Source organism: Sphaeramia orbicularis, chromosome 22 (assembly GCF_902148855.1).
Source record: "Sphaeramia orbicularis chromosome 22, fSphaOr1.1, whole genome shotgun sequence".
Taxonomy (NCBI): Eukaryota; Metazoa; Chordata; class Actinopteri; order Kurtiformes; family Apogonidae; genus Sphaeramia; species Sphaeramia orbicularis.
In genome coordinates, this window is record NC_043978.1 from 2,119,145 (window position 1) to 2,131,642 (window position 12,498).

Sequence of the window (12,498 nt, forward strand, 5' to 3'; positions counted from 1 at the left end):
ATGAATGAATGAGAACCATATGGGGCCAGAGCCATGAACTGGTGACACACAGACCAGCGGGGGTGTGTGTGTCTGTGTGCGTGTGTAATGAGATATGAGCGAGTAGATGAGAGGAACGGAACAGTGTTCAGTTTTTCTATACAATCTGTTTGTCCTGTTGTTCAGCATGGTTACGACCAACAGTGACCGTTTAGAGTTCTGTTAATAGTCACCAGTGTGGAATAACTGGGGTCATCCTTAGACGTCCAGCTGGACGCACGATATATATGTGTAAATAAATCAGTTCAGTTCAGTTCAGTTCAGTGTGTGTGTGTGTGTGTGTGTGTGTGTGTGTGTGTGTGTGTGTGTGTGTGTGCGTGTGTGGGCACATGCAGACAGCTGAGGAGGTCCATCCAGACAGGTGAGGGTAAGGGAGGAGGTTACAGATCCGGGCTCACAGATAACCTCTAATACTTCTTCATTCTAACCATAATGCTGTAGATCAGATGACTGGAAACAGCGGGAGAGGAGGCGTTCATTCTGGGTTAAATAGTGAATGCACCTGTTTAGTGCACCCTTCAACACAAATAGTGAGCGAATGATGGTTTAGTGAACGAAACGAGCGCAGAAACGGATTTTGTGTTCGTTAAGCCTCTGCGTTTGCCAACCCATCGTTCACTCTCTATTTGCGCTGAAGGGCGCGCAAACGGCTGCGTTCACTATTTAACCCAGAAACGAGCCCCAGGTCCACTGGAACACCGTCAAAGCTTCCATTTCTTCAAAAGGGTGTGTGATTCATTCACAGGAATGTCACGTATTTGATACGCTACTTAGTGACCCTTGTGACTCTAGCGGCAGATTGAACACCAGGCCGTCATCCGGGCCCAGTTCCGGTTCCGGTGCGGACAACAAATGTCGTACCACCTCAAATACAAGTGTCCGAAGGTAGGGGAAAGGAAATGAGGTGCACAACAATGGGAGACGAGCTGAGTCGAAATTGGTTCCACATAGTGGAAATGCGGCAATAGAGGAATTAGTAAAGTACCTTTAGTTTCATTTTCACTGCACGCTGCCGCTACACCCCCCCCAAACCAGGCCCGGTGTTATCTGTTATTATTATTTGTACAGGGTGGGGAAGCAAAATTTACAATGAACATTTAGTTGTTTTTTTTCAGCAGACACTACGTCAATTGTTTTGAAACCAAACATATATTGATGTCATAATCATACCTAACACTATTATCCATACCTTTTCAGAAACATTTGCCCATATAAGTAATCAGGAAAGCAAACGTCAAAGAGTGTGTGATTTGCTGAATGCACTCGTCACACCAAAGGAGATTTCAAAAATAGCTGGAGTGTCCATAAAGACTGTTTATAATTTAAAGAAGAGAATGACTATGAGCAAAACTATTACGAGAAAGTCTGGAAGTGGAGGAAGCAACAAAAAACGTAGCAAAGCTTTTATTAAAGCTCTCAAATCCAAAATCCTAAAGGATCCAACCACATCCATGAGAAAAATGTTAATTGAATTTGAGGTAGACAACAAGACCGTTAGAAATGCAGTAAAATATGATTCGAAGTTAAAATCTTACACAAGAACACCAAAACACTTGTTGACAACAGCTATGAGGGAAAAGAGATTGGAAAGGTGCAAGAAAATTATTACATGGTTAAAGAAAAAGTCCTCCATTGTAACAATCTTTTCAGATGAAAAGATCTTCACTGTCGATGCTGTTCGGAACCGCAGAAATGACAGATTTATTGCAAAATCGAAAGCTGAGGTTAAGGGGACATTCAGAACAAAACATCCTGCTCAAGTCATGGCTTTTGGTGTTGTGGCTTCCAATGGAAAGAAAATGCCTATAAAATTCTACAAAGCTGATGAAAAAATCAATGTTAATACTTACTACAAGACTCTGAGATACCAGGTATTGCCATGGCTTAAAGCAAACTACCCAGATGGAAATTATGTATGGACACAGGATGGTGCTCCAGCCCACACAGCTAGAAAAATACAAGATTTCTGCAAATCCAACTTTAGCAATTTTTGGGAATCATGTTTATGATCGCCTTCTAGCCCAGATCTAAACCCTCTGGATTCTGCTATTTGAGGCGTTTTAGAACTTGCTACCAATAGAACATTACACAGCAATGTCGACTTTCTTAAAGATACTATTAAAGAAGAATGGGAGAAGTTGTCACCTGAATATTTGAGGAACACTTGCGCAAGTTTCAGGAAGCGTGTGAAGGCAGTTATTGAGAAAGGAGGACACATAGAATAAAAACATTTTCTATTACGTACATTTTCTTGTGGCAAATAAATTCTCATGACTTTCAATAAACTAAGTGGTCATACACTGTCTTTCAATCCCTGCCTCAAAATATTGTAAATTTTGCTTCCCCACCCTGTACATACTGTATATGTTCTATTTTCTGTGCAGATGGAAATATAAAAGACAGTTAATGCAAACACACCCGTTTGTACTCTTTTATTCCCTCACCCAATGACAATCGATAAGAGAATCGATAAGAGAATCGATAAGGAATCGGATCAATAAGCAAATCGATAATGGAATCGGAATCGTTAAATTCTTATTGATTTCCATCCCTAGCCATGAGTGTCCATTGTGAATGTGTGTGGGTGTAGATTTTTCACATAGTGGCTGCCATTGCAAGTTTTTTTCTTTTAATGTAGCACCCTTTATTGTATTTTGTGGGTCGGCGGTAAGAAGGCTGAACCAGATGCAGAATCATCCTATACATTAATATAACATGATCCCTTACAGGAGAGCTTCAACACGCAAAACTAAGAATAAATATATTCACAACTGCTTCTACTATTGGTAGGAGATGAAAGCATAAAAAGATACCTCCATAAAAGATAATAACTGGTAGTTGATAGAAGTGTCTTTTTTTTCTGACAAAGAAAAATGCCTTCACATCCTGGTTTTTGTCTATTGTTTTCATTTTCATTTTCTTTTTTTTGCCGTTCAATTTTCCTCTGAGAAATACTTCAAAATCAATACAATAACCTCGGTGCCTTTGTCTGACGAAAGGAAAGCAGAGATCCTAATGGCCCCGTTAAGTCTGGGTGATTAAGGAATCTAAAATGCATCCATTGCCACGTCCTTTTTGTAAGTTGGTCTTTCTAATGTTGTATCTTGCATTCCAAAAAAAAAGGGGAAAAAAAAAAGAAAAAAAGAAAGAAATTCACACAGCAACCAGTTATTCCTGGATAAGTCAGAGAATGTCCATCATCTAGCTAGCCCCGTAAAAAAAATTCAACTGGATAAGTAAATCAAGTGAGCTGGATGAGATGGAAACTGAAATGAACTGCATACAAACAAGTCCAATATTGACTGGGTATATTTTTGGCTCATCCAGGGAATGCAATTATCTGCGGCTTTGATTGGTTTTAGTCTCGTTCGTCTATCAGCGTCCCATCCATTGGTAGTCAAACCTCTTTGTTTAGATAAATAGATCTGTATTCATAGAAAAATAAGCATTGACCACACTGCTGGCTGTTCATTGCTAAGGCACTTGGCTGTATTTCAGTCATTTCTCTCCCTCTTTGTCTCGTCGTTTTCTCCATCTGACGCCGTCGTCATCGGCCCAGCTTCTGTCACAGTTTATGACTGTGTTTGATGTCACAAGAGCTGGTGCACTTCACCTTCCACACGGGTCCTTTTGAGAGTGATCATGTGCACATTAACGCAAACCATGCCACGCTGTAGAAAAATGAAGCTTGCAGCCTCAGTGCTTTTTATGAGGCGCAATGGAGGAAAAAATACCGTTGTAGCTACAGCTGAGCCTCCAGGCAGAGATCTGGGATCGGCTAATCCTTTCAAATACCAACCTATACTACTGCCAGTCGTGGGAAAATACAAAAAGTCACCTCAACTGGTTATCCAGGAATAAACATAGCATGTAGTGTAGTCCCACTCCCCCACAGGCCCCTCTGAAAGCCACAGCAGCCTCTGTACACGAGTCATTGTTACTGGATGATTCATCACCGGAGAGGGAGATGATGAGGAGACGAGAGAAGAGGGGTTGCAGGGAGAGAAGAAAGAGGGGGGAGGGGCTCGGTTAAAACTGGTATGACCGGTCCAGCACCTCCATGTAGTCCGGTGTGGTCCTGAGCCGGGCCCTGGGTTCTGCCGCCCCCTGCTCGCTCTGGCCGGCACCGCTGGAGCTGGAGCTGGCAGTGGTTACGATGAGTTCGGCTCTGGCGTCCTGCTTAGCCGAGTCTTGCGGGTGAGGATAGCGGGGCGGCGGCCTCGCGTACCTGTCTGGCAGGTCTCGGAACTCTGGGGCGGGGATTCTGAAGAGGCAGTCCACCAGTTCCACCTTCGGAGTGGGACCCTGGCTGTCGATGACTGTCGGGCAGAGGATGCCGTTGCCATGGAGGCCGGCGAGGGGACCCATGGCTCCGGTGACGGTGCTGATGGGTGATGACGACACCTCCAGACTCCAGTCCCGATCTTTCTCGACCGCGGGGCAATACCCTGCCTCGCTCGGCTGTTGCAGCTGTGGCGGCGAGCGCTGTTTCACGGCTGCGTCCTGCTCCTCTTTGTAGATTGGATTGTTGCACATGTGCGCGGCGGGGTCAGGACCCTTGGGGGCAGAATCGGGGGGCAGGATGGTGTCGTAGACGTGGTTATGCTCCGGCGGTTGTAGCGGTGGCGGCGTCTGTGGGAGACCGTGGTGATGGTGGTGGTGTGTCTGCTCCGTGAAGATTCCGCACTCCATGCCCGCCAAATCCACCTCTCCCTGGCGGCGGAATGGCAGCTTGTCCCTCCTCCTCAGGGCGTAGGCGATTAGTGCCGCAGCTGCAAAGAATGCGGAGACAAACAACACCAGCAGGCTGAGCACTAACACCGACAGAGGGATTGAATCTTTCCCTGGGGGGATCAGAGGGCCCAGGTCTGAGCCGGGGTAGTCGGCTGACACTCCTGGGTCTGGGCTGGAGGAGGTGGCCGTCTGCTCCTCGTGCTCCTGATCCTCCTGGGGCTCCAGCTCAGGGCAGAGCAGCTCCATGGAGAGGGAGCGCAGGTCCACGCCTCTGGTCTTTTCTGGGGAATGGCACACGACCTCTCCCACCACCACCACGGCGCTCAGCCCCTCCAGCCAGCGCTTCAGCGGAGCTGCTTCACAGTTGCACTCCCATGGGTTCTGCTGCAGGTCCACCTGGAAAAACACACAACACCATGGAGTCACCGTCGAGTAGTACACTAATTATTACTCTGCCAAGGAGCGGACATTTATGAATCACTGTGTGGGATGTAAACGAAAATACATAATACTGGGAACTGGGGTATACCATAGTAGAAAAACCAACAGTGATGCAGGCCAATGGAGAATCACCTGTGTGAGTACAGAGCTCTTTCTCCTTTATGTTGTTCAAAGGAAAGGACAGTTTGATTGATTTATTTCTAAAGAGCAACTCTTTGAAAAGGACCTGCTCCTTTTCCTCTGAAATTTTCCTTGCATAATGAAATACATGCCACTCCAACTTCCAAAGTCATATTAAAGCATCTGTTCAACTGAAAAAAACTCATATATTGTCAGTGCTTTAACAATTCATAAGTGTGTTCTATGCTTGTTGTTTCTGGGGCTGCATGAAAAAGTCAGAGTTGTTATGACCCCGTCCCCCAAGAGGGAGGCAAGGGGGATCATTTTTGGTTCAGTTTGTTACCTCCGCCAGGAGGTATTGTGACCAGTTTGCTTTATGTGTTTGTTTGTTTGTTTGTTTGTTAGCAACTTTACGGGAAAACTATTACAACCATCTTTACCAAATTTTACCCACCAATAGGCCTAGGCCCTGGGACAAACCCATTAAATTTTGGGCCAAAGTAGGCCAAAGTTCAAGGTCACAGCAAGGTCACAAAATCCAAAATTTTCGTATCTCTCATCATTGAGCAATTTTCAAAAATTCATAACAAAAATCAAAACAACTCTGATTAGCCTACAATTTGATCCACCTGTAGCTTAGAACAATGTCTTGTATCTGGCATAAAATTGTCCACATCCACAGAGGAATGTGGACTGTGTGGATATTTCAATTTAACATTGAAAATCCCATTTACGACACATTTTTCATTATAACTCACTGGAATTGAATATAATTTGACATACACATGACTGATACCAAGCTTCAACTTTTTCTGCTGCATGGAACAAATTTCAAACTGTTTAATTTAAAAGGAAATAGTCGATCCACACATGCACACCGTTCGGGGGGTGCTTGGCAGAGGTTTGCGTTCTCTGAAAACTTGTTTATTTGTTTGTTTGTTTGATTGTTAACACACTAGCAGCAAAACTCTTAGCTGAATTCATGCCTAACTGGGTTTATAGATTACCAGTGTCCCAGAATAGATGTGATTACATTTTGGGAAAAGTAGGTCAAAGTTCACATTTTTTATGATTTTTTTTTTTTTTTTTTTTAATTCTTTTATTGGAAAGGCAAGTGTCCATCACATACATTAATTACAGCCTTAATCATTCAAAAAAACAAAACAGGGTGGATATAGAAGTGTTCAATGATTATCACTGTAAGCCTGGACTTTGTATTTACTAAAATGCTTTAATTACAATGTATTTAAATGATTTAAGTTTTCTTCCATTACTATAAAATGCTAAGTATATTCTACTGTTTTGTAGACATAGTCAAAAGTTACAAAAACCATTTCAGTTGAATGGATTTGAATCAATAAGTTTTAGTCATGACCACACCTTTTTTTTTTTTTTTTTTTTTTAATCTGTGCATTGCATTGTGGGTATTGTGCATGTTGTTGAAAATGTGTTATTTTTCTGTGCAGGGGTTCAGTGGGGTGGTGGTGTTAATGTTAATTTTGACTTAATGTGTATATGTCAGTGTTTATTGGCCTTTTTGTGTTTGTTTTTGTATTTTTGTAGAGCTACACCATGAGTCAGAGCCAGAGGACCAACAATTCATGTAAGATTGTTCCTGTTCAGTGTAAATCTTTATGGTTTGCCAAATTAAAAACATTTCCTGTACTAGCAAATTATATTAAGCTAACTCCCTTCCTAATTTCCATCCATGCTACAATGTATTAAGTTTAATAATTATGCAAAGCAATTTATATTGCAGAAGATTTTAATTTAAATCTACTTGGAATTAAGTACAATGAACTGATGATATTAACTCTCCGGTATCCAGGTGCACCTTTTAGGCACACTTTGCACTTTGTGTTAAAAAATTTAATATTATTTTTCACAATTTAAATAAGGTTAGAATTCAAAAGTTGTTCATTTTTGCATGACCTTTAAAACTCTGGCCACCAACTAAAATGTGTACATTGTAAACAAAAGAAAATTACAAGACTAGCATCTGTCTCCCAAGTGTGCCTAAACCACACTATTTCTTCCATTTCATATGTATGATTAGGACTGACCTTGATTTACAAAAATAAAATCAAAGTAGAGCAGAAAAATTAATCAATATATAATATTTAATAGTTTGATTTATAGGTGTGCCTTATTGACACACTTGGTGACAGATGCTAGTATTTTTGAACATTTGACCTAGCGCCAAAAATAGTAATGCAAATTAACTGATGTTGCTGTTAATCATTGACATATGTCAGGATGAAAAAATCAAATAATATGTGATCCACTTTTTATGTAGTATATTGAAAAAAAAATTTTTTGTGTGTTTTTTGCATCCACAAAAAAGGTTTGTTTACATTACAAACACGGCATTTAAAGGGTTAAAAAAAAAAGTGACAATTATTGAGTATTTGGTATTTTTATTTACAGCTCAAGTGGATGAAATAGAAAAAAGTGTAAAAGAATTAAAAACAAACTGTATGAAATTTTTTTTTACATTATTCCACAAGTGTGCCAAAAAGGCACACTTGGTGCATAGTAAGGGCCTTGGTGGATGGGATAGCAGAGGGTTAAATCTAATGATTGTACAAAGTAATTGACATTGGAACAAATTTTAAGTTAAATTAACTTGGCATTTAGTGTGTTGGACTTAAAAAAACAATTCCATTCAAATCAAGCATTTAAATCTAATCCACTCAAGTTTCCATTCCTCATTACTGAAATTTTTTAAGGCAATTGGGTTTAGCGTTACATTACTTAAAAAATTTGATGTAATCAGTTTCAGCGATTTTTTTTAGTTAAATTAACTTATTGGGGTTTACAGTGCGTATAGCCTTTCTAGAATTTCCATTTACAGACCATTAATTTCAGTTGAAACAATAATACAACAAAACAGAACAGGGGAGCGCACCACCTCATACAATCACAACCTCACATAAAAGCGGATAGGTACAAAGCACAAATACAATCAAATGAAATCAGATCTGATTGGTTTTACATACTCGGTCCATTTGGACCAGATATTATAATTTTTATGAATTTTTTAAATCTTTTTTTTCCCATTTACTTATAATGGCCGACATTTGTCTATGCTGACATCAGCACACGCATAGACATGATGACATCAGCTGGATCGATGCCAAAATAAACTTCAGTACGTGCGAGGGGCAGGGTTTGTTGTACCACTTGTTGTAATTTGAGTCCACTAATGTGTTTGGGATCAATGAAGTAAATCAATCATTTAATCAAGTAAATCAATCAGTCAGTCATTCTGTCTGTCTGTCTGTTTTCAATAGAAATGCACAACCGTACATTTTTAAACATCAGTTTTCTTCAACAGTCAAATCAAAACCATGTATTGACTTTCCCATCGCATGTTTAACACAGTCCTCCTCTGCTTCAGTATCACTAAGACCAAATAATCGCCACTCAACACACATTTGATTTTCATCGATTCCAGCCCTAAATCCTCCTGAATGTGGACTGTTGCAGCCTTTTGCAGATATACAACACACAGCTATCACTTCTGATGACAAATCAATTAATTGTGCTCAACTAAACTACATTTCGAAGCTAACAACTGTCTCAGGTGTCTGCGTCCACTGTCCACTCCCATCTTCACAGTAGTTTCTATGGTGTTATCATGAAAACCCTTCAGTTGAAATCACTCCTAAGTTCTTCATGACCGATATCAATTTTTTTTTTTTTTTTTTTTTTTTTTTTTTTTTTTTAACACGTGTAGATGTAAAAAAAAACTAGAAAAGCTCTCAGAGAGCGCAGACCTCCGCCAAGGCAGATCAGTCCCCCCCGATCACCACCAAAATTTAATCATTTGTTCCTTGTGCCAGTGTCAACATTTCCTGAAAATTTCATCAAAATCCATCCATAACTTTTTCAGTTATGTTACTAACTAACCAACAAACAAACAAAAAATGGTGCCATATGAAAGCTCATATACGAGTTCCTAAATGTCGATAATGTAACCGTGTTGGCTAACTGGTGTCATTTTCGAGTTATTAGTTAGCATTTGAATGTGAGAGAAAATGAATTGTGACCCCCCCGCAAATTCCCTGTGTAACTGCTTCCGTCATTTTCACTGAACAACAAAAACTGGAACTTATGTTATGACATATGTCTATGGATATGCAAAACAAATTTCATAATGACATTGCACGAGTTGTGTTTTTTATAATTTTTTGAAAATGGTGCATAAAAAAATAACAAAAGTCAACAGAGCATAACAGAAGAGAAATGGAGCGGAACGATATTTCGTACAAAGTTGAAGCTTGGTATCAGTCATGTGTATGTCAAATTATATGAAATTCCAATCTATATTTGTTGAGTTATAATGAAAAATTTGTGGTAAATGGGATTTTCAATGTTAAATTGAAATGTTTTCAGAGTCCACATTCTGTGCCAGATACAAGATATTGTTATAAGCTACAGGTGTATCAAATTGGAGGCTAATCGGAATCGTTTTGAATTTTTTATGAATTTTCGAAAATCGCTCAATAGAGATATGAAAATTTTGGATTTTGTGACCTTGCTGTGACCTTGAACTCTGGCCTACTTGGCCCAAAATTTAATGGGTTCGTCCCAGGGCCTAAGCCTATCTGTGGGTACAGTTTGGTAAAGATGGTTGTAATAGTTTTCCCGTAACGTTGCTAACAAACAAACAAACAAACACGCAAACAAACAAACACACAAAGCAAAGTGATCACAATACCTCCTGGCAGAGGTAATAAATAAATCAGATTAACCTGTTTACATGCGTGAAGACATCGGAGTATTAGGGAGAAATCTAGATGTGTTAATCTGATTTGTCATGATCAGATAACTGCTGTTATTGGATAAAGCCGCTCAGATGATAATGTTAACATGATCAATAATAATCTGATAACTGCAGACATCAGATAATAATGGGAGTACTGGTATGGATGTAAACGCCCTCATGGATGTAGGCAACAAAGACAGTTAAGATGAAAAGGAGTTTGCAAACAACAGTAAACCACCATGACCAACACAAACAGACTCCAACATCTTCCAAACATCATGTCAACACTCAACCAAAACTTAAAAAGTTGAATGTTTTTCTGCTATAGAAGAGAAAATCTGTGGAGCTGTAAACCGATCAGATCATTATGCACCAACCAATGAAATATTTATTCATTTACGCACATTAAAATTTCACAACTTGGTTGATTTTAAAACTGCACAGAAAATGTATCAAACACAAAATAATGTAATTTCAAAGACTATTCAGAGGTTGTTTGAGTCCGAATGAACTCAGAGACAAAAAGAAAAGAAAGGGTTAAACTAGTGGAATGACTTTAAAAACACACTGAGAATATGAACTGCACAAGCCTTAGAAATGTAGTTTTACTTCTTTTATTTAGTCTGTCCATATTTTGTACAGATAACTTACTAACTATGCATGAAACTACGGAGAAAGGACAAAAAATAACTTTTTGTTCTTGTTTCAGGGTTTTTTAACCTAAAGAGTTGCTCGCTTTAATACATACAATAAACTACAGCCTATAGGTTTTCAGTTAATATAGTTTAGTTTTATCATGAAATATAGTCTAGTATTTTTAATATATTTAGTGGCTAGAGTGTGTGGAGAAAATGGTTCAAACGTGATCAAACACATACACTGTAAAAAAAAAAATCTGCAATTTAACAGAATTTTCACTGTTTATTTTACAGATTTTTCCTGTATTTTTACAATACAGGAAAATATCAATGAAATTACAAAAATACTGTGACTGTGATTTTACATGTCAAATGTAAAATAACATGAAAAAACTGCAACTGTGAATAACCATAAAATTTCCAATTTTTTTAAAGAATTTTTTTTTTCACAGAAAAATACAGTTAAATACATTCGCAAATGTATCATAATTTCACAAATATTTCTTTTCTATTTATGAGATTAAACTGCTAATTTATAGTTTAATACTGTAAAAAAAAAAAAAAAAAATTAAAACCAGATAAAATTACTGACAATTAACCGTAAAAAAAAGTATTTGTTCTGTAAGTTTAACAAGACTTGTTTATTAATTGACAAATATCTTGTGTAATTATGGGAGGTTTCACAACAAAAATGTTGAATAAATGTATTTTTGTGAATGTACAACATGTATAAGCACTGATAAACTGTCCAAATACAGTTTTTATCAGCGGATTGTAGAACTTTGTCTCATTGAAAATTATATATATATTTTAATTATATAATTTAATTATATATATATATATATATATATATATATATATATATATATATATATATATATATGTGTATGTATATATATATATATATATATATATATATATATACAGGTAATTTGCTTGTTTTAATACATGTAAATATTCTTTATTAAACATTAAAAGTAAAAAAAGTAAAATCTCATGTAAAGTTAGGGCAAAAAACTGTATTTTAATTATGGAAAATTGCTGTATTTTTATGAGATGATTATTTTCCATTATTTAACAGTATTTTTTGGCACCCCGGCTGCCGGAATTTTACCGTTTTTTTGTGGAGTTTTTTTTTTTTTACAGTGTAAGACACAGGTGTCAAACATGCGGCCCGCAGGTCAAATCCAGCCCACCAAAGGGATGAATGTTTGAAACGTAAAAATTACACTGAAGATATTAACAATCAATAAAGTCAAACTAGTTTTAATTCAGGTTCCACACACAGACCAGTTCAATCTAAAGTGGGTCAGACCAGGAAAATACTACCATAATATCCTATAAATAATGAAAATGGCAAATGTTCTATTTTTTTTTTTTTTAATGTAAAAAAAATAAAATTACATGAAAATGTTTACATTTACAAACTATTCTTTAACAAATATGAACAACCTGGAATGTCTCAAGAAAAGTGTCATTTTAACAACATTCTGTCTGTTACTAAATGTTTTGTGTATTTGTATTTGTGTTGTAAGTTCTAATGTACACGTGTAAATGATAAACTGAGGCAGAATATTGTTAAAACTGGACTTATTTTTCTTAAGACATTTCAGGTTGTTCATGATATTCAGATTTTTAAGGAAACTTTGTAGATGTAAACATTTTCATTATGTAATTGTACTTTTTTCACTGTTATTATTGTCCTGGTCCGGTCCACTTCAGGTCATATTGGGCTGAATGTGGAACTGAACTAAA

General features: G+C 37.9%; 1 protein-coding gene across 1 annotated transcript in view; it reads right to left on the reverse strand.

The window, feature by feature from the left end:
* Positions 1-3,873: 3,873 nt before the first annotated feature.
* The window catches only part of LOC115413436 (SLIT and NTRK-like protein 3), a 115,605-nt gene continuing 106,980 nt past the window's right edge, over positions 3,874-12,498 (reverse strand). Inside the window, exon 7 of the mRNA XM_030126284.1 lies at positions 3,874-5,169. Coding sequence (XP_029982144.1) covers positions 4,069-5,169 — 1,101 coding nt within the window. The 3' untranslated portion in view covers positions 3,874-4,068. The remainder of the gene's footprint in view (positions 5,170-12,498) is intronic.